Source organism: Arachis hypogaea, chromosome 8 (assembly GCF_003086295.3).
Source record: "Arachis hypogaea cultivar Tifrunner chromosome 8, arahy.Tifrunner.gnm2.J5K5, whole genome shotgun sequence".
Taxonomy (NCBI): domain Eukaryota; kingdom Viridiplantae; phylum Streptophyta; class Magnoliopsida; order Fabales; family Fabaceae; genus Arachis; species Arachis hypogaea.
Genome location: NC_092043.1, coordinates 48,345,262 through 48,367,007, shown reverse-complemented (window position 1 = coordinate 48,367,007; position 21,746 = coordinate 48,345,262). Strand labels below are relative to the sequence as shown.

Here is a 21,746-nt window from a genome sequence, read left to right as displayed (position 1 = left end):
TATAAGGTACTATATGTCTTCAATGTTAATATTATTTCTCTTTATTAGCTATAAACATAATTCATCCTCTTTTATACTCACTCTTTCTTAAGATTATTATATAGTGTTACAACTTAGAATTCTTTTTCATTTTTTTTACTTTTATATAAGATATTATATGGTTTTAATATTAATGTTATTTTTCTTTAATAAGTATAAATTAAGTAATAAAACATAATTCGTCATCTTCTTTCATACTTATTCCTTCTTATATTTTTTATATAAATCAACATTTACTTCATACATCTTTTTTATCTCCACTTTTCACATAATATCATGTCACTTATTCTTTTTCCTCTATTCTTACTAATATTTTGCACAAGTATTTGAAGATTTCGGTTAATGGCCACAATTTTTTTTTTTACTTTGATAAACATATGTATTAGGTAATATATTCCTAAAATACTATAGCTTTACAATTTTTTATTTTTTAAATTTTTTGTATAATTGTATTCATTAGTTATCTCATCTATATATTATTTTTTTATTTCAATAATTTATATTTTTTAATATCATTTAGTTGTAATATGTTAAAAATATATGGTATTATCGTGAGTCATGAAAAATAAAATTAGAAAATTGAATGTTAATTTCAATTATATATCATGTCTTTTACAATTTCTTTTTAGTTTTTCTATTTTTAGTTTAATTGTATTCATTAATTATATCATCCAAGTATTACTTCTTTTTTCTTTCGATTATTTATATTTTTTTAATATCATTTAGTTGTAACATTATTAAAAATATATAGTATTATCATGAGTCATAAAAAATAAAATTAAAAAATTTACCTACTACTTATCTAATTGAATTACTTTTAAATATTTTATCTCTACTTCTTATGTGTCTTATTATTATAGTTTAGAATTTTTTTCATTTTTCTTCTCACTCTCATGATATTTTTTTTAAGTTATTCTATAATTTTCATATTCTCTTATTTTTTACTTTTATATGGAATGCTACATGTCTTCATTATGTTCATATAATTTCTCTTTATTATTAGGTATAAACATAATTCGTCCTCTTTTATACTCACTCTTTCTTATGATTATTATATATAACATTACAACAACCTAGCATATTCTCTTTCATTTTTTTTCTCATTCTTAAATCAATTTTTTTTAATTATTCTATACTTTTCATATTATCTTGCTCTTTACTTTTATATACGATACTAAATGATTTTAATGTTAATGTTATTTTTTTTAATATGTATAAATTAAATAATAAAACATAATTCATCATTTTTTTATACTTATTTCTTTTTATTATTTTATAGTTTTCATATAAATCTACATTTACTTCACAGCCCTTCTTTATATCCTATTTTCATATAATATCATATTACTTATTCCTTTTTTCTTCATTCTTATTAATATTTGATACAAGTATTGAAAGAATTCGATTGTTAATCACAACTTTTTTTTTTTAGTTTGCTAAACATATATTAGGTAATAACTTCCTAAACTCTGTACCATTTAATTACTACATACTACAAAGTATATAGACGTATGTTTTTATAATAATGTGTGTTTCAGCTTTTGTATTTTTGGTCCTTTTTTTTTCCTTTTCAATATTATGTTTTTCATACCTATTGTTAGCCAATATTTTTTTAATGATAATATTAGTAAATACTATAATATAAATGAAAAAATATAGAGTAAATAGTCAAATTAGTCTCTAAAAGATTATTCATTTTTTAAATTGGTCATCGAAAGATTTTTTTAATCGAATTCGTCTTTTAAAGATTTTAAATTAGTCATGTTAATCCTTCCGTCACTTTATTTGTTGATAGTGTCAAAAATTATTAATGTAACACATTAAGTGACACCCCAACATACATCTAGGAGTCATAATTGACTATTAACATGATTAGTTTATAAAATTAGATCAAATCAAAACCTAATTAAGGAGAGAACTTGAGGCATTGAAATCCCTTAATTTACGGTTAATTTGATATAATTTCATAAACTAATCATGTTAATAGTCAATTAAGACTCTTATGTGTATGTTGGAGTGTCACTTAAAATGTTACATTAGCAAATTTTGATACTATCAACAAATAAAATGACGTAAGGACTAACATGACTAATTTAAAATCTTTAAAGAACGAATTCGATTAAAAAAAATCTTTCAATGAAGACCAATTTAAAAAGTGAGTAACTTTCAAGGACTAATTTGTCCATTTACTCAAAAAATATACATTAAGGACCTTAGGGTTGAGAAGTCGAATATGTCTATTTTAATTTATTATTGAACTTCGATTATGTATTCTTCCCCAACATTTCACAATATAATTGTAATTTTGTGACTTTACCAACTTCTATCATATTCTTTGTTATTTATTTGTAATTATAGAGGGATATAATTTGGTGATAAACCCATGATTAGATTATAGATACTCTTTATAGTTTCATCATGAAAGAAAGAAAGATTTATAGGCAATAATAAATATCATAGGCCATCAATAAGATGATATATGTATAAGATGGGATTCGAATTTTTGACACTAGATTAGTGAACTAAATTATTTTTTTATAAAGTTAATAGTTAAAAATTATTAGATAATTTATTATATTTAACTAAATTATTATTTATCGATTCTTAAGTATCAATTTTATATAAAAATAATTATATGAGAATTTTTATTATATTAGATGCATTGTGAAATATTTGTTTACATTCTTTTGTGTGTATATATATATATGTGTGTGTGTGTATATATATATATGCAGTTTTAATTTCCTATGTGCAACTTTTTTGTGAAATAAAGTTATATAGTATAGAGTACAAAGCTAAAAGTATGGTTAGAAATATGAGGTGTTATTTCTATTGAATTTATATTAAGGGAAGCTACATTAGGAAGAAATTATTAATCACCACGATAGCTAGTAATGTTGACGAGGGTTAGAATATACATATGAATATATGATATAGGAGTATATGGATAAAGTGATGGACATGCATGTTTTCCGTAAGGAAAGGAAGTGATTTGAAAGTGACACAATGAATAAAGTGATTATTTGAATGGATGTGTTATGTGTAAGTGATATAAGTAGAAACGTAATTATTTGTTGTAATACGATAACTATATAAGAAAATTATTTCTTCTTCTTCTTCTTCTTCTCACTCATATCATCATTATTCTCCTTTCCACTACAACACTACCCTTCTTCAATTCCCTCCTCTATTATTCTAATTATTATTTATCATCTCTCACCATTTCCATTACCCCCATTTTTTACTTACAAATACATATATTTATATTTCTCTAGAATTTGTTGGCAATAATTAATATAATCACTTTCTTTCTGTACGGGTTGATTAATTTGTATCATCGATTCATTTCGAATGCGAGAGTATTGATCTTGGATTAAGGGATTGGAATTTTGATCGGTTTGGATGTCGCTGTTCAAAAGGTTCTTCTACCGGCAGCCGCCGGATGGACTCCTTGAGATCTCCGAGAGGGTCTTTGGTACGCATGCATTCCCCTTCTTACATTTTTCCAATTTCTTATTAGGATGCATTTCCTATTCTTGTTTAATTTTGGAACAATGCATATGTATGTAGATTTATATACGTACATGGTAATGTGGTAGTTATAGTTATTACAATGCAGAGTCTTATGTTCCATTGAGTTGAGAGCTATTGTTATAATGTGCTTCTAAGAATGGAATGCATTGGATTTTGTTGCATTCATTCCCTCTTCTGTTTGGGTCAGCTGGATATGGGTTCTTCAGAGTGTGATAGATAGAATCTGGAATCGGATACTAATTAAGGGTTTATATATATATATGAAAGCTACTACTTTAGAGAACATATGATGATACATCAATTATTATTCATTGAATGATTCTTGCAGTATGATAGTAGAGTTTGGAATGAGAGTTTGCCTAGTGGCTTTGTAGTTGTAGATTTTGATAAAAGTCTTAAGGCACTGCATCTTGATATGAAATGTGTATTGTTCCTGTAAGTCTGTAACCATCATGTGCCAGCTTTTTAACATTTATTTATGTGGTGTTTTATACTTCCATCTCTTTCTTCATTGAAGGGTTTTTTTTTTTTTTTCTTTTGTGGTAATTTTGGAAGGCATTCTTTAGAGTGGAATATAGGTAAAAGACTTCAATGGAAATAAAATATTGAATGTGGATATTTGTTTCTTCTGGTTACCAACTACTTTATTGCCATAATATGTTACCACTGAACCTTCTCTCTCTTTTTTTTTTCTTTGTTTCTTCCCCATGGTGGTGGTAATTCTGGAAGATATGCTTTAGAGTTAAGACCACCACACATCAGCAAGCTATCGAACTCAATTTATTTTTTCTTTGTGAGACTATTGTTCCTAGACAATTATATTTATTTATGCTCTAAGATAACTGCTTCAATTAAATTTTAGTAAACTAAAGAAGGTGTTTGCCAGCTTGAATTAGTTAATCTGATATGCACTTAAGGTCTTTGGATTTTTAAGATTCTGATCATAATGGAAATAGAACTCTTGCTTATTTTTGTTATGTATTTTTTTCAGTATTTGACTGTTGCTTCTCGACGAATGTTGTGGAAAAAGAAGCGTACAAAGATTATATAGGGGGAATAGTAGCAGGTCTACAATATCACTTTCCAGATGCTTCAATCATGGTATGCAATTTCAGAGAATGGGAAACGCGGAGCCAGATATCAGATATGTTGGCACAATTTGACATGCCGGTTATGGAGTACCCTCAGCAATATGAGGGTTGTCCATTACTCCCTCTGGAGATGGTGCACCATTTCCTCCAATCAAGTGAAAGCTGGTTGTCTGTGGAGGGGCAGCAAAACGTCGTGTTATTGCATTGCGAAAGGGGGGGTTGGCCTGTCTTGGCGTTCATGCTAGCAGGTCTTCTCTTGTACAGGACGCATTATACAAGGGAGTTGAATACTCTTGAAATGGTCTACAAGCTAGTACGTAAAGAACTCTTATTTCCTTTTAATCCCCAACCTTCTCAGTTGAGATATCTCCAGTATGTTTCCAGAAGACATTTGGATTATGAGTGGCCTCCACAAGAAACACCCTTGCTTTTGTACTGTTTGATCCTCAGAGACCTTCCATTGTTTGGTGGTGGAGAAGGTTGCAGGCCTATTGTTCGTGTCTATGGTCCAGACCCTACAAGACCTGCCAATAGTAGCTCTAACATTCTTTTCCAAACTCCAGGTTCCCTCATTCGACACTACCCGCAGGTTATGTAAAATTATGTTATTCTTCAATTGATGAGAATTAATTCGATATCATGTCTTCTAAGAAATTTTAACCACAGGCAGAATGTAGGCTCGTGGGAATTGATATCTATTGTTGTGTTCAAGGGGATGTTGTTCTTGAATGCATACATTTGAGTGAAGATTTAGTTCACGAGGAAATTATGTTTAGAATAATGTTTCATACTGCATTTGTTCACTCAAACATATTGATCTTGAGTCGTGACGATATTGATGTTGCGTGGGATTCAAAGGAGCAGTTTCCCAAGGACTTTAGAGCAGAGGTAATTTTATTTATTGTCATCGTCATTTTCTGATGAAGTAGGAGTTTAAAACCACTCATATTTGCATCAGGTGCTTTTCTTGGACGTTTATGATCTTGTACATAATCTATCCAACGTAAGCCGAGATACAAGTGACACTGAAAGTGATTCACCAGATGAGTTCTATGAAGTGGAAGAGATCTTTACGAATGAAGATTGTTCAGATCCTCTTACTTCTCAAGACTCTACTTCAGATGATGGGAGTCACCAACAGGAAGTTGGAAAGGTAGAATCTTGTATTAACACAGTTAAAGATATTGCTGTTGATGATGTCAAATACAAGTTTCAAAGGATGACAGATTTGGATCCTCATGAGATTAAAGACATTGTTGTCGATGAAGTGGAGATTAAGTCGAATTCAATTGCAGACAATATGGATTTGCAAGATGAGGAGGTGACAATTATTATGCACAAGAATTTTGATGAAGGGGAGGAAAAGCATGATCTTTCTATGTCACATTCTGTTCATAAACTACATTCATCAGTTAGTGACCCACCTCTCGAGTCAACCACAACTTACTTCAAATCCAATGCTTCTGCCAGTACCTCCTCCACCCCCACCCGCACCTCCACCTCTATCTAGTAGACTACTTACAACTCCTCCTCCTCCCCCTCCACCCCCACCCCCACCCCCTTCAATATCATCTTTTGACCATAGAGACAAGCCTGTTTATTCATTCGTACCTGTAGTTGGAGAATTATCAAATGTAGTCTCCCTTTCTAATTCACCACCATCATCATTAACACCACCACTTCCTCCTCCTCCACCACCACCACCTTTTTCAAAATATGGAGTTCCAACAATTCCTCCACCTTCCCCTCTCCTTATTCCTTCTACACAAGAAGATCCACGATATCTTCCCTTGTCGACCCCCACTACATCATTTCAAATTCCACCACCACCACCACCTTTACCACCATCATCCTTGCCTTTACCATCCTTCACTAATATAGATAGTAATCCACTACCACCTCCTTTACCTGAATGTCTACCAACACAATCTCCATCTCCCTTGATTACATGTCCACCACCGCCACCGCCACCGCCACCGCCCATTTCAAGTAGGGCTCTACCGCCACCACTACATTCTTCTCCATTAAATGAATTACTTGAAACACCACCACCACTATTTCCTTCATCAAGTGGAGCACCACCTATACCACAACTTCCTCCACCAACACCAGCACTTCCTTCATCAAGTGGAGAACCACCTGCTCCTCCATCAAATGCACCACTATCAACACCACCATCCCCTCCATTATCAAGTGGAGCACCACCACTACCATCACTACTTGCTTCATCAAAGGAATAAAAAATATGATTTTCTTTTTAGATTTTTTTCCTTATTAAAAGAAACAATTTTCGTTCTTCATTAAAATTTTACTTTTTCACATTACATTTGTGTTGCCCATAAATCAAATGCTCCATTTCTGAACTTCGGATTAGGCCCATAAAGAGTTTGGGCCTGGGCCCAATTAATCACTTTTCAGTCCTTCATTCACTATTCCTTCCACTCTTTCTGAGCCAACCACCGCATCCGCACTACACAATTTTCCGGCACCTCGCCGTTCTACTCTGTCTCCGACGACCACACAATCCGCCACTGTTTCTTCTGTTTTAGAGTCCAGTCTTCTGCGTGAGCCACACATACTCACAGTGACACTGGTGACGGTAGTTGGCGATGGCGGGAAAAGTGTCGAAGGCAGCATTCGATGCGAAGATGTGGAAGCTCTTGAAGGAGTACAGCCAGGTGGTGGTGGTTACCTCCGATAACGTTGGTTCCAACCAAATCAATGGCATACGGAGGAGTTTAAAGGGCGACTCCATTGTCGTTATGGGGAAGAACTCCATGATGAGGCGCTCCTTCACGCTTCAAGCTGGAAACAATTCCTTCCTCAACCTTACTCCTCTTCTTAGGGTAAGAATTAAGAATTAACAATTTCAAGATTAAAAAGTTAGGGTTTTGAAGAGGATTCTTTGTGAGATTGAATTGGATTGAATTGAATCAGGGAAGTGTAGCGTTGATTTTCACCAAAGGAGATATGAAGGAGGTTAGCGACGGGGTTGCTAAGTTGAAGGTCAAGTTTACATTGTTCCTTGTTTTTTCTTGTCCTGTTTAGTCATTTTTGTTGTGCTATTTGCTATGTAATTGTGTTTATTTTTTCTTTTTGAGTAAGGGTTTTGCTAGTTTGATTCATCCTTTGCAATTCTTCTCTCTTTGTATACAACAATACTTAGCTAGTTGCCTAGTTAGATACTTAGATTGCATTAGGTAGCTTAGACAATAAGAAACATGTGAAACGAACGGTGTGTCGCAATTTGCTATGGTCTTTGTTTTTCTAAACTGAGGAGATAGAGGGATGATCACTTTGAATTTTCTTCAGCCATTCACTTAAGTTTATTGTCTAAGTGAGATTGATTAGGAGCCTTGGCAGTGAAGCCATTATTAAAGCTTAGTTCTGTATATTTCTGGCACAACTTATGAGTCCAATTCGAGATTATCCATGCCTTTGTGCCCTGCTCCTCAGAGCTTCCCAACACTTCCATTGCTTTTTGATTCTATACTCATAGATTTAGCTAAAACTTCTGTGTTATTCATTTGTGCTAGCGAATTAAGATACTAGTGTGTTTCAGTATCGTTTATGATGCCATCTTGTGGTTTGCATTAGAACTAACTAGTGAGAAATAAACATTGTCAACATGCCTGCTTTGTATTTAGTTGATTTACCTGCCATATAAATATTGGTCATGTTTTTGGTGAAGCTTTGTTTCCTTAGGAAGTAATCTATGATTCTAATGTATTTTAAGTAACTATTTCCGCAGGTTGTTAATCCTCTTCTCATGTGCTCCAAATACTTGTCATATGAATCGTACCGCAATTGTTCTTACATGCAATCTGGACAGTTGCCTTTGGGCCTCAAGTGTTGTAACCAGCAGTTGTTGCAGGATTCTGAACCTTTTTTTGTATGCTCAAAATTCATGCCACACCAGCATTGTTTAATGACGAGATCAAGACAGCTCTTGGCGATGAGTGTATGGTCTCCTCTTCTCCTTTTGGCTGGTCACTTGTGACGTTGAAAAACTTTTCCAATTTTTGTCCCATGTTTTCTATGAAGCATAACTTCCGCAATCATTTCCTTGAGCACTATTGACTTCAAGCTGAATCCTCCATTGTCACAATGTGAAGAAGAATGCAAATGATTTTGATCAGGGTCTCTGTTTGGGAATGGTGATAAACAATTTTTGTGCTCTGTTTTAATAAGAGTATAGAAAATGCTTTCATGTGATTGTTTATCAACTTTGTTCACAATCAATGTTTGTGTTAAAAGTATATACTTAGCATTATACAAAGTTCTCAGTTATCCCCATTTATGATCCATCAATTTTGTCCATGTCTTTTCTTTATTTATTGCGAAACATCTCTTTCATCATGCCAATGTGGTAATTACTAATTAGCATCATTTATCCTTCTTGTTCTTGATTTGAATTTCATGGGTTTCGGTTCTGTTCATTCCTATAATTGATTTCATTGTGAGTAAAGCATAGCTTCTTAATTTCGAATGAGTGACTAGAAGAGAAATATAGATGGAAATTGGCAAGAATCATTTTATACTTGGGGAAGTGCTAGTAAGTTTAATTAGAAGAACGATATTATGGTGTGATTATTATCCTTGAGTACATAAATTATATTAATTTCTAACGGAGAGCTTAAGGAGAACGAAAATGAAGGAAAATAATCTACAATGTAAACTTGACTTTTTAAATAATGTTGCTGACTTTAGATCCAATAATGAACTTCATATAATGTTTAATAATGCTCTTATATTTAAATTTGAGTTGCATCACAATCAATGTTATCAACTCTTAAATAACTAGTAAACATTTTCAATGGTTACAATTTACAAGTTTTGTTTTCTAGATCTAAATTGGCGACATTATGAATAAATTCTTATTACTTTACGAATTGAGATTTATAAATTTAAGTTAATCTAAATGCTAAGCTCTGGAAACTTATGTGAGTTTTAGATCTTTATTTTTATTTTTATTTTAGTTATGTTAGATCACAATTTGCATATCAGATAAGCTGTGTGTAGCATCAAAATATCAAATAGATTAGTGGCCAATATGTTGCATTTTGTTTCGACTTTCGACCCCACCACCAAATTTCTACCAACTTGTCTTGCTAACATCATGGGGTTAGACAGAGAAGGTTAGTGAATGCTCGCATTGCTATATATATACACACACACTAAGGTTGCGACTGTTTATGAGAACCGGACAAAACAAGACACTAAAAATAAGACATAAATGATAGAGATATAAAATTTATATTCTTGTATTTTGTTTGGTGATAAACTAGAACAAATAATAAAAATCTAATTTATTCTCATTTTTTTTCATTCAAAAAATTTGAGACGAAAAATATAATAATAAAAAATATAATTATGAAAAATTAACAAGAATAATAAAAATAAAATAAAAAATAATTTGTTTTCCTTGTTAGCGTCTCTATATTCTTTCTGTCAGGATGGACATAAAATATACTAATTCATTATCTTTGGACACATTATCTCTGTCCATATCTCTTCTGTCAAATACGATTTTATATTTATGTGTCTCTATCTCAATATCATATATATGTAAACAAACGTAATCTAAACACCTATTTTTATATATCCTCCTTTTATTTCACCTTTTCTTTTCTTAAAAAGAAATAATAAGGTAGAAATTTCAATTAAAAGAAGTTAGAATCACAATCACAAGAAGAAAGAAAGAAAGAAAGAATACTTGAGAACTTTGTGTGGTGTCAAATTTAGGTATTAAACATAGGTGTATAACATTATTCCTTTTTATTATTATTTAGAAACCTGTAGGTGTTTATGTATTCGATCTATGTATTGTATTGAAAACAAGTATTGTCGAGTATTTTAGTAGATGAGATGTATGAATAATTGAATACCTTAAATTTATTTTAAATATATTTTTAAATTTATTATTGAGATAAAAATCAACATCAGGATAAAGATTACCATAACGAACCCTTTTCATCATTACCAACGACCACAAACAACTTTTAAAATCCTATTTTTAGCAATAATTTTGCAATTATTTTTCTCCAACAAACCTATAGAGATCAGATTTTTTTGCAAATCAGAAATATATTTCACATCTTTTAAAGTTCTTACAATTCTATCATGCATCTTGATTCTTATAGTATCTACCTCTATAGTTTTCCAAGGATGATTGTTGCTCATCAAAATTGTGCTGCCATTAGTGCTTTGATAGGTATTAAACCACTTTATATTTGGATACATACGGTAAAAAGCTCTAAAATCAAGCATCCACTTACCGGATATCTCATAAGAATCATCTATTACACAGTAACAATCTTCATCATCATTTGAGACGTAACTTGCTTCTTATTTTTCTTTTGAGTTGTCATTATTCTATTTCTTGGAATTTATCTTCTTATTGGGACAATTTGCTTTAAAATGTCCAAGCTCACCACATTTAAAGCGTGTTCTCTCTGCGTGACGTCTAGATTTTAGCCTAGACTTTCCATACTTACCTTTTCCTCTTTCATTACTCCTCCCTCTAGCTGCAAACAATCTTTGTGTTTGATCATTATATTCTCTTCCATTTGAAGACGACATTATACTCGTAGCAACTTTACGTAGATCATCCGCTAAAAGTGGTGCTCTCGTCTCATCCATAGTCAGAGTGTCACCCACCAGCATCAAAGTATGCAACAGATTTTCATAGAACTTCGGTAATGAAAGTAATAATATGAGTGCCTGATCCTCATCATCAATCTTCACATCTATATCCTTTAAGTTTGATATAATCCTATCAAACTTATTGATATATTCTTGGATTGAGGTGCCTTCCTCCATCTTGCATGTATACAATTTGGATTTTAAGTAGATCCTGTTAGTTAGAGTATTTGTCATGAAATTACTCTTTAACTTTAACCAGACGCCTGCTGCAGTTGCTTCTTCATTCACCAAGAAAGCAACATTCCTCTCAAGACATAAGATTATCGCAGCCCGCGCTTTAAGATCTAATTCTTCTCAATCCTCATCCTTCATATCCTTTGGCTTTTTTTCTTTTTCCACCAGTGTCTTGCGCAATTTCTGTGATATAAGAAAATTTTTCATCTGCATCCTCCAATAGAAAAAATTATTTTTTCCATTAAACTTCTCGATTTTATATTTGCCTACTTTAAAATTTTCACTAGTAGAAGCCATTGAATTCAAACTTGAATTTTACTACTCAAATAATGAATAATATAATATTGGCTCTTGATACCAATTGTTGAGTCTATAGTAGAATTTGAACTTCTAATAGATACAAAGTAATATGAAATTAAACACTATCCACAATGTCAATAATGCACTAATTATAACAAAGCCAATATGAAAAAATATGATGTGATTACTCTATATAATATGAAGTGAATTAATTTTCTTTTCTTATTTTTTGATGATGTTTTAATTACAATGCTACATAAATATATATAGTATCATCTATGCTATAATTTCAATGAACAAAAATAAAACCTCCTATGAAAACTTCCTACAAGTTTTTTCCTATAAAAACTCCCTGAAAATCTTATTTTACTCCCTAAATTTGCTCTTAGCCTTCTTGTATTCTCACAGAACGGTTGATAATCGTTTATTAATATTAATAATAATATTAATAATATTAATAAATATTAATTAATCAAATTCATAAATATCTTTTAATCTCCCACTATTTACAAAATTTTAAATATCATACAAGTATATACAAAAATAATGTGTCACTAAAATTAATACTCTTTAGTGATAATTTTAATGTTCTAAAGAAGTAATAGATGTCTAATCGATCAAACTTATACTCCATATGCTAGTGTCAAAAATCACACACATTACTTATACCCTTTAAGTTCAAGAATCTATAATTGTAAACATTTATATAGCCTTGTACTCATCCTAGTTTCATGAATATTTACAAGAATAAAACTTCTAAAATTCTCGATTAGAACGGCACCACTCCTATAAATATAGGTGAAATCTTTTGATAAATAATATCATCATTCCATTAAGAGTTTTAATTCACCATACTAATTTATTGTAAATAACACTAAATCCTATACCTTGGTGCTCCAATTGTTAAATAACTTGTTATTACTCATTAAACCTTGAAACTAGTGGTCTACTAGAATAACGTTGGGTTTCCATCATTTAATAATAATAAATTTTAATCCCATTTTAGCAGTAGTCTCTTTGATTTTATCTCATAACAAATCTTTAGTCAAAGGGTCTGTTAGATTTTTTTGAGATCTTACATAAGTGATGGTAATTATACCATCATCTATTATATTTTTTTTTACCTCACAAACTCATGTCTCAAACTTATATGTCTAGACTTTCTATTATAAATCTTATTATATGCTCGAGACATGATTGATTCACTATCACAGAAGATTAAAACGGCTATCGTCAACTATGGCCACAACTTTATATCATATAACAAATTTCTTAACCATTTTGCTTCTTTATCTGCGGCTGATAAAGCTACAACTCAGCCTCCATAATAGAATGTGTAATACATGTTTGTTTCTTTGAGGCATAACTTATAGCTCCACCATCTAGGCTAAAAATCTATCCTAAAATAGATTTGTTATCACTAAAATTTGTAATCCAACTTGCATCAGAATAACCTTTTAAAACTGTGAAATAGTCACTATAATGTAATTCCAAATTTATGGTTTTTTTGAGATAACCAAGAACTCTTGTTATAACTTTCCAATGTTGATTGCTAGGTTTTTCCTGTAAACTTTGATAATTTACAGATAGTAAATGCTATATCAGGCCTAGTACAATAGACTTCCTATAACACTAGCATATTCTAATTCTGCTATAGGTCTTCTCATGTTTTCTTCTAATTTAAAATTAAAATCATAAGGTGTATTGGATTCTTTAACTCTGAGATGATTAAATTTTTTCAATACCTTTTTTGATATAATGAGATTGATTTAAAGTAAAACCAACTTCATTTTTATGCACCTTTATGCCTAATATTGTGTCAACTTTATTTAAATGCCTCATCTTGAATTTTGAAGTTAGATACTCCTTCGCTACACAAATTCCTTCTAAATTTGTTCCGATGATCAACATATCATCAATATATAGACAAATGATTATTCCATAATCTTTAGTAAATTTTGAGTAAATATATTTATCCGTACTATTAAGTAAGAAGCCATTTGATAATACACTAAATCAAACTTTTCATACCATTGTTTAGGCGCTTGTTTTAGGCCATACAAAGATTTAACTAATTTATAAATTTTCTTTTCATTTTCGGATAGCACATAGCCTTCCGATTGCTCCATATAAATTTTTTTATTAAGATCTCTATTTAGAAAAGTTATTTTAACATCCATTTAATGTATATGAAGCTTTTGAATGGATGCTAATGTTACAAGAGTCTTAATAGAAGTCATTCATGCCACAGATGCATAGATATCAAAATATTCTAGACCTTCTTGTTGGCTAAACCCTTTGGCCACTAACCTTACTTTAAAGATTTGTAATGAACCATCAGTGTTATACTTTCTTCTAAATATCCACTTACATCCTATAGGCTTTGATCTTGGAGGTAAATCAACCAAGACCCAAGTATTGTTTGATAATATTGAGTCCATTTCATCGTTTGTTGCTTCTTTCCAAAAAGCAAAATCTCTTGAAGTCATAGCCTCTTTGAATATTTGAGAATCACCCTCTATATTCATCACAATAGAAATTTTATTTGTCACATAATTCCTAGTTTCTTCTACCAAAAAGGTGATAGTTTGAGAAGAAATAAAATCTGGACCCAAGTCATTTTTTTTCTCATTCTGAAACTCTTCCTTGGTTCAATTAATTCTGTCACTTAGACGTTTATTATTTTGATTATTTATTTCTTGTGAAACATTAATTTCATTTGGGGATATTCTAAACTAGAAGTTGAATCATTGATAAATTTATTTTCAATAAATTCTACATTTCTTGATTCAACAACTATATTATACACTAAGTCTAATATTCTATATGCTTTAGAATTTTGAACATATCCTATAAAAAATGACTTTTATGGCTCTTGGCCCCAATTTGGTTCTTTTTTTTATCAGAAACTCAATAAAAGGCTAAACACCCACACACTTTCAAATAATTTAAATTAGGTTTTCTTCTTTTCTAAATTTCTTAAGGAAAAATATTTCTATGTCTTGATGGTATTCTATTATGGATATGACATAATGTCAATAATGCTTCATCTCACAAATTGTAAAGTAATTTTATATTTAGTAACATTGAATTAACCATATTTACTAATGTACGATTTTTTCTTTTGTTGCCATATTGGGTTCTGTAACCGTGCCAATATGCAGATTTTGTACTTTTTCTACAACCATAGCAATTAGATCTTTCTCTTACAGTAAGTTGATTTTTGATGCTTCTTTTTTTAGATGTCTACATTCTTTAATGTAATGTCCTTTCTTGTGACAATGATAACACTCTCTTTGTCTCTTCTTGTCTTGCTTTGAATCTTTTGATAACTTTTTTTTATTGGTTTGTCTTCACCAATATGATTCACTTTAGAACTTTGAGAGAGATACACAACATCATATTTTCGAGTTTCTTCCTCTATACGTATATGCCTTAGTAATTTCTCAATTGTGAAGTCCTTACCAAGATGTAAAAGTTTCTTCCTAGAACCATTCCAAGATAAAAAAAAAATTAAAATAATTATTCTAACTTGTAATGATTCAGGGATCACCACTTGTAGATCACAAAGTCTACTTACAAGAATTTTTAATTCATGAATTTGATCCTTAATATAATAGGCATGGTATCCTTCATAATAAATTTGAAATATTTCATCATAATAAACTTATCTATTCTTTATCGTTCAATGTTGTACTTTTTTTCCAAAGACTTCCAAATCTTCAATGATGATTGAATTGACATGTAGAGATCATAGAGTCGGTCGGATAAAGTGTTGAGAATATGACTTCGACATACAAAAGTATTTTCATCCCATTTCTTCTTTAATTGAGTAATCTTTTTCTTCTCTTCCGGTGTGGCATTTTCAGTGGCATCGACAATTAGTGTAGTCTTTGAGTCAATCACATATATAAGATTGAGAACTGAAAGAAGAAACATTATCTTTTCTTTTCAACGGTTGAAATTTGTTCCATCAAAGTGATCCAATTTGACAAACTCATGATTCATGACTTTGAACGTGGTGTTTTGATCTCGAGCCATCTTCAAATATCTCTCTAAAATTGTTGTATATATGAAGATGATTTCAAGGCATGATTAGTTCACTTTCTTTAGAGAGATATTTGTCCCCACACTTAATTGCTGTAGGGTTGCTAATAATACTTTTCCAGGATATAATAAAATCTAAAAATTTATTAATTAGCAATAGTAATATTCCAACTCAGGACAAGATGAAATTGTTGAAGAAGCACATCTCAAGATGAAATAAGGAGGTTTTTGAGAACATCAATGCAAGGATAAACAAATTTGAAAAAAAAATAGTCAAAGTGGAGATCAAGTTAGAGAGACGGGAAGAGGTACAGATCAATCTGAGTAGAAGGAAGGCATTGACGGGTCAACTAGAGTTATGGTATAAGAGAAAAGGGGAATATTGGAAGCAAATGTCAAGGGAGAAATATATTAAAGAGGTGGATAAAAATTCAAGATATTTTCACATTATGGCAATAATTAGAAATTGTAGAAAACATGTTGCGGAGCTAAGATGGGGTGATCGAAGGATAAGGGATCATAGAAGAATCAAACAAGAAGCTTGAAGGTTCTTTATAAACTTATACCACCAAGAGGTTATGCCAGAGATAAATATCAAGGAGGGGTTGATGAGTAGAATATCTAGTAAGCAGACGGATGGGATTGAAAAATAACCCACAATGGAAGAAATCAAAGAAGCGGTCTGGAGTTGTGACTCTACAAAGTCACCTGGTCCTAATGGTTTCAATATGTACTTTATTAAGAAAACTTGGAAAATTATTAGAGGAGAGTTTAGTGAATCAGTGATGGGTTTCTTTAGATCAAGCTTCTTACCAAGATCGCTAAACATAATTTGGATCACTTAGCAGTAAAAGTGGACGTCCGAGCGAGATAAAAGAGTTTCGATCTATTAGTATGATTGGAGGCATATATAAAACCATTTCAAAAATTCTGATAAAAAGGATGAAGGCGGTGTTAGAAAGTTTAGTGGGTGAAGTTCAAACAGCTTTTATACAAAAATAGACAAATCTTTGATGGAGTTCTTATTGCGTGCGAAACAGGTGCATGGCTGAAAAGGAAGAAAACAAAGGAGATCATTGTGAAGTTAGATTTTAGAAAAGCGTATAACATTGTTAGATTGAGCTTTATTGATCATGTTCTTGAACGCATAGGATTTGGTGCCATTTGGAGGAGATGGATACAAAAAGTATTCAAAACAGCAACAATGTCAATACTTGTCAATGAAAGCTCAATTGAGCCATTCCAAATGAGGAGAAGAATGCACTAAGATGACCCTATCTTACCCTTCCTTTTCGTTTTAGTAGCTGAAACGTTGAATAGAATGTTGTGCTTGACAAGGGAAAAAGAGTTCATTAATGACTTGGAAATTGGGAAAGAAAAATTTATCTTGTTCCATCTCCAATTCGTTGATGATATAGTGTTGTTTTGTCATCCTGATCGTGATACTTTAGAGAACTATAGGAGAATTCTTGATTGCTTTGGTATGATATCGGGTTTGCAAATAAACTATCATAAATCTACTTTGATCCCGGTAAATATGGTGGTATCGAAAGTAAAACTCTTTGCGGACGAAATGAGGTGTTCCGTGGACAAATTACCTGTAATTTACTTGGGCATCTCTCTGGGTGTTAATCCAAAGAAGTTAGCAACTTGAAAATTGGTGCTGAAAAATATAGAAAAGAAATTATTCAAATGGAAGGCAAGGCTTCTATCTAGAGCTGGAAGGCTGACAATGATTAAAGCGGTCTTAAATAATCTCCCAATATACTATTTGAGCCTCTTTAAGATGCCCAAAGCAGTGAAAAAAAAATAATTACACTCCAATCAACATTCTTTTGGAATGAGAAGGATGGTAAGAAGAAGATACCAACAATCAGTTGGAGTCAGATTCAAAAATTAAAAGAACGTGGAGGTTTAGGAGTGGAGGACATTGCTATAAAAAATGCAGCGTTACTTTTCAAATGGTAGTGGAGATATGTGGCGGAAGATAAACCCTTACAGAAGCGGATCGTGGTTTCTTGCAATGATATGAAGCTAAATAATCTCTTCATAACTTTAAGGTCCCAAAAAACTCTGTTGGACCATAAAAAGACATAATTAATAGGATAAAGCAAAATGTCCCTATGAAAACTATTGCGGATCACAGATTAAGCATGTGTGTAGGGAATGAAAATAAAATAGAATTCTGGGAGGACAGGTGGCTAGGGGACTTTACCCTCAAAAATAAATTTTTGAGACTCTTCGTCATATCGAGTAACAAGAATGATGTGATTGCAAATTGTAATTTTTGGAATGGTCTCTTATGGAATTGGAGCCTTCGGTAGAGGAGGAATTTTTTTGAGTGAGAGCATAAACATTGTGGGAAATTACATTCTTGTTTACAAAATATTTTCTTAAATGTAGATACAGAAGATAAAGCGATGTGAATGTTCACAACATATGGAAGCTTCACTATCAAGTCAATGATAAATGTTACAGAGGGGAAAAAATTTTTGGTTTTTCCAAATTTAAACACTTCTTTGATAATATATGGAGAGGAGTTGTTCCCTCAAAGGTGAAAATGATGGCTTGGTTTGTGATTTTGAGAAGGCTGAACACACAAAAAGGTTAGCAAGGTTGAATATTATAAGAGAGTGCGAGACTACTTATGGGCGGTGTGAACCACATGAAAAAAACGAAAATCATCTCTTTATTCATTGTAAGTTGGTGAAATTTTTATGAAAAAAATTATTATTTTTTCAATAAAAATATAACTTATTTCTGTATACTCTTGTGTATTCCTATGTACTTTGGAGACGATGATAATGGTTGCCATTATTCATTGTAAAACTTAAAAATTTGAGTTAGCCATTTTTTTTATAATTTGAAGGGAGTTCGCCGGATTTAGGCGAACTTTATAAAAAAAAATATAGAGTTGGTCGGAGGTGTAGCGAACTTGTTCTGAAAAAAATCGTATTTAAAAAATTGAAGTTAAAGAATGGGATTTTGGAAAATAATAATTTTCTTGTTTTATTTCAAAAAAACAAAACCTCTTTTATAGTAACTAAATTTTTTCCTTTACAAAATTAGTTTAATATGTTTTAACATTATTCATATATTAGTAATATTTTTTTTAATTCACACAAAAATATAGAATAAAATAAAAGTAAAACCAAACAAAATTCGATAGAACATATATATACTCATGTTTTTTTGTTATTTCGAAGAACATTATTTTTTTAGTTTATCTTTTTATTTTTTTATTAGATTTAATCATATTTATGAGATTTTTTTATTCTTTTATTTTTATTATATTTAATATTAAATTTTGAATACTAATTTTTAATACCATGAAGAGGATGATAATACGAGTGATTGATATCTGAAATATATGTTTTTCTGATTTAGATTAAGAAATTTTTAGATAAATTAACGAGTACATTTGATTTTATTCATAAAATTTGATCTTTTTAAAGGCTTTTTTGTTTAGTTTAATTATTTTTTTTAATTTTAGTTTGATTACATTTATGGACAAGTATTTTAATAATAAATATTTTTTTAACTCTTTTATGGTAATTGACTTTTTCATAACTTTATTATGTGTTTATAATTTCAATGATGTAATATGAGAAAAATGATTATGATAGTCTAATATAGAAAGGAGATCGAATACAATTTATTTTCTAAAATATTTATATATTAAATAGCAAATTATTTTGTATGAAAATTATTTGAAATATTATATTAAATTTGTAGAAAATCTGTGCAAAAATATTTTTTTGTTTTGTATGAGATTTGTTTTAAATACATAAATTATTTTAAATTAAATTTGTCTGAAATTTAATTAAAAAAAATATTTGATTTGTCTAAAATTTTTTCAACAAAATCTGTTATATTTGACTAAATTCATTAGAAATTTGTCTGAAATGAAGTATATTTTTTGTTTGAAATTTATCTAAAATAAAATCTTTTTACGTTTGAAATTTGTCTGAAATATATTTTTTTATGTTGGCTAATCTGTCTAAAATTCATCTAAAATACATCATAATAGTTAGAAATATAACAGATTACCTATTCAAAATCTGTCACAAAATCGTCAAAAAAAATATAAATTAGCAACAAAGCTTTTTAGGACAAAAAAATTCATCCTAATTTTATTTTTTTAAAAAAATTGTCTCTAATTTATTCGAAATTTATTTTAATTTCTTCTCAAAATCCATATGAAAAAATCCTATTTCTAGTAGTGACCATAACAATAACTCCACTTTCTTCATTAATTTTGGCAACGTAACAATAACTTCAGATATAGCTGGCTGGACCATCTCATCCTTTGTTCTAAGAGGTGGCAAAGCGGGTCGACTCGTTCCAACCCGTCACGTCCCAAAAATGAGGCGGACTGGCCCACCCCACCAACTAAAATGGGTTTAAAATGTTAGCCCGCCTTTCTTTATGGCGGATTGGCGGGTTGGTTGGCTAGCCCGCTTTGACTTTTTTTTTTTTTGAAAAATAAAATTTATTAAAAGTAACCAAAAATAATAATTACAAATTTATCTTTATAATATAATTTTTTAATTATTTTTTTAATTTTTAACTTCAATAAAATTGTTCAAAATAATATTTATTAACATAATCATCTTTATTTTAAAAAAAAGTCACATAATTTGAACATATATACGAAATTGTAAAATAAAATAAATAAAGTTAATAACTAAAAGAAGAATGAAAACAAAAAATGAAAAAAAAAATGTTTAAAAATTCTATAATTATTAATTTTATGATAGTAATTACTCTTTTATTTAATAAAAATAAAATAAAATCTTCGGCCCGCCCCGCCCCGGCAAAACCTGCAGATTTAGCGATTTTTTTAAATTTGACAACCTCCAAATTCTAATCCAACCCGTCTTTTTTAACGGATTCAGCGGATCGACCCGATGATTTCGGCCCGTTTTACCATCCCTAGTTCTAATAACTTAGTGTGAATATATATGATGATATACGATATTGTTTTGTGACGTCACACTTTAGTCAGTTTTCTTATTTAGATGATTATTTAAAATTTTTAATTTAATTAACTGAAAATATAGAATAATGTCATCCTGTTAGTTAATTCAAACTTCTATTCAATTTATTTTCTCAAATCTGCCATCATAGTTTTCAGGTTTAAATAATAATGATCAACATTGCTATTAAAACAACTCCTAATTATCGCATCCGGGTGAAATCTGCATTATGGAACACCTTTATTATTATTATTATTATTATTAGTGTTATTATTATTCAAATTCAAATTCAATAATTGATGCTCAAACATGAGGAACACATGCATGATAATAGAGAAGTACTTTGATGACGAGTGGTGTATATATGCCCATTTGGCAACAAAGAAAATATCTATTGCTGTTATATTTCTAAATAAAGAAAGAAGTAAATATTTTATATGTTTTTGAAAAATATTTAATCTTAATGCGTCATTCTTTCATCTTTTTCAACTAAAATTTACGGAATCTTTTTCAAGATCAAATAATAGCTATCCAATGGAGTGAATGGACAAATGTTGCAAAGTAATATATATTAGTATATTAAGGACCAATTAAACCCTAGAAATCCTTTTATATTTGACTATTAACTCTTTTTAAATCATAAAAGTTCAAGTAAAACAAAATCATTTATTTTCATTAAAACTCAAATTGATATATAATCTTGACGTATTTTTTTTATTATTTTAACCAATATCGAGATCATGGTGTATGAATTAAATAATATAATATAAAATAACTAATATAATAATTATACTTATTATATATAAAAGCTCATTAAGTAAACTAAAAAATAAAATAAAATTTGACAATTTAGTTATTGTCTTCTCACCAACACAAG

General features: G+C 30.3%; 1 protein-coding gene across 1 annotated transcript; it reads left to right on the top strand.

Annotated features, from left to right (window-relative positions):
- The first annotated feature begins 6,993 nt into the window (after positions 1–6,993).
- On the top strand, positions 6,994–8,960 carry LOC112707999 (large ribosomal subunit protein uL10). The gene is made up of 3 exons (XM_025760079.2): positions 6,994–7,510; positions 7,602–7,670; positions 8,416–8,960. Exons 1-3 carry the CDS (start codon positions 7,274–7,276, stop codon positions 8,662–8,664), a joined length of 555 nt encoding a protein of 184 aa, XP_025615864.1. The 5' UTR covers positions 6,994–7,273; the 3' UTR covers positions 8,665–8,960.
- The last annotated feature ends 12,786 nt before the right edge of the window (positions 8,961–21,746 follow it).

Bases quoted from the DNA above. Each gene is read 5' to 3' on its own strand.
- LOC112707999 (XM_025760079.2), top strand. From the start codon at position 7,274: ATGGCGGGAAAAGTGTCGAAGGCAGCATTCGATGCGAAGATGTGGAAG. The intron at 7,511-7,601 runs GTAAGAATTAAG...GAATTGAATCAG, and splicing joins ACCTTACTCCTCTTCTTAGG to GGAAGTGTAGCGTTGATTTT. The intron at 7,671-8,415 runs GTCAAGTTTACA...CTATTTCCGCAG, and splicing joins ACGGGGTTGCTAAGTTGAAG to GTTGTTAATCCTCTTCTCAT.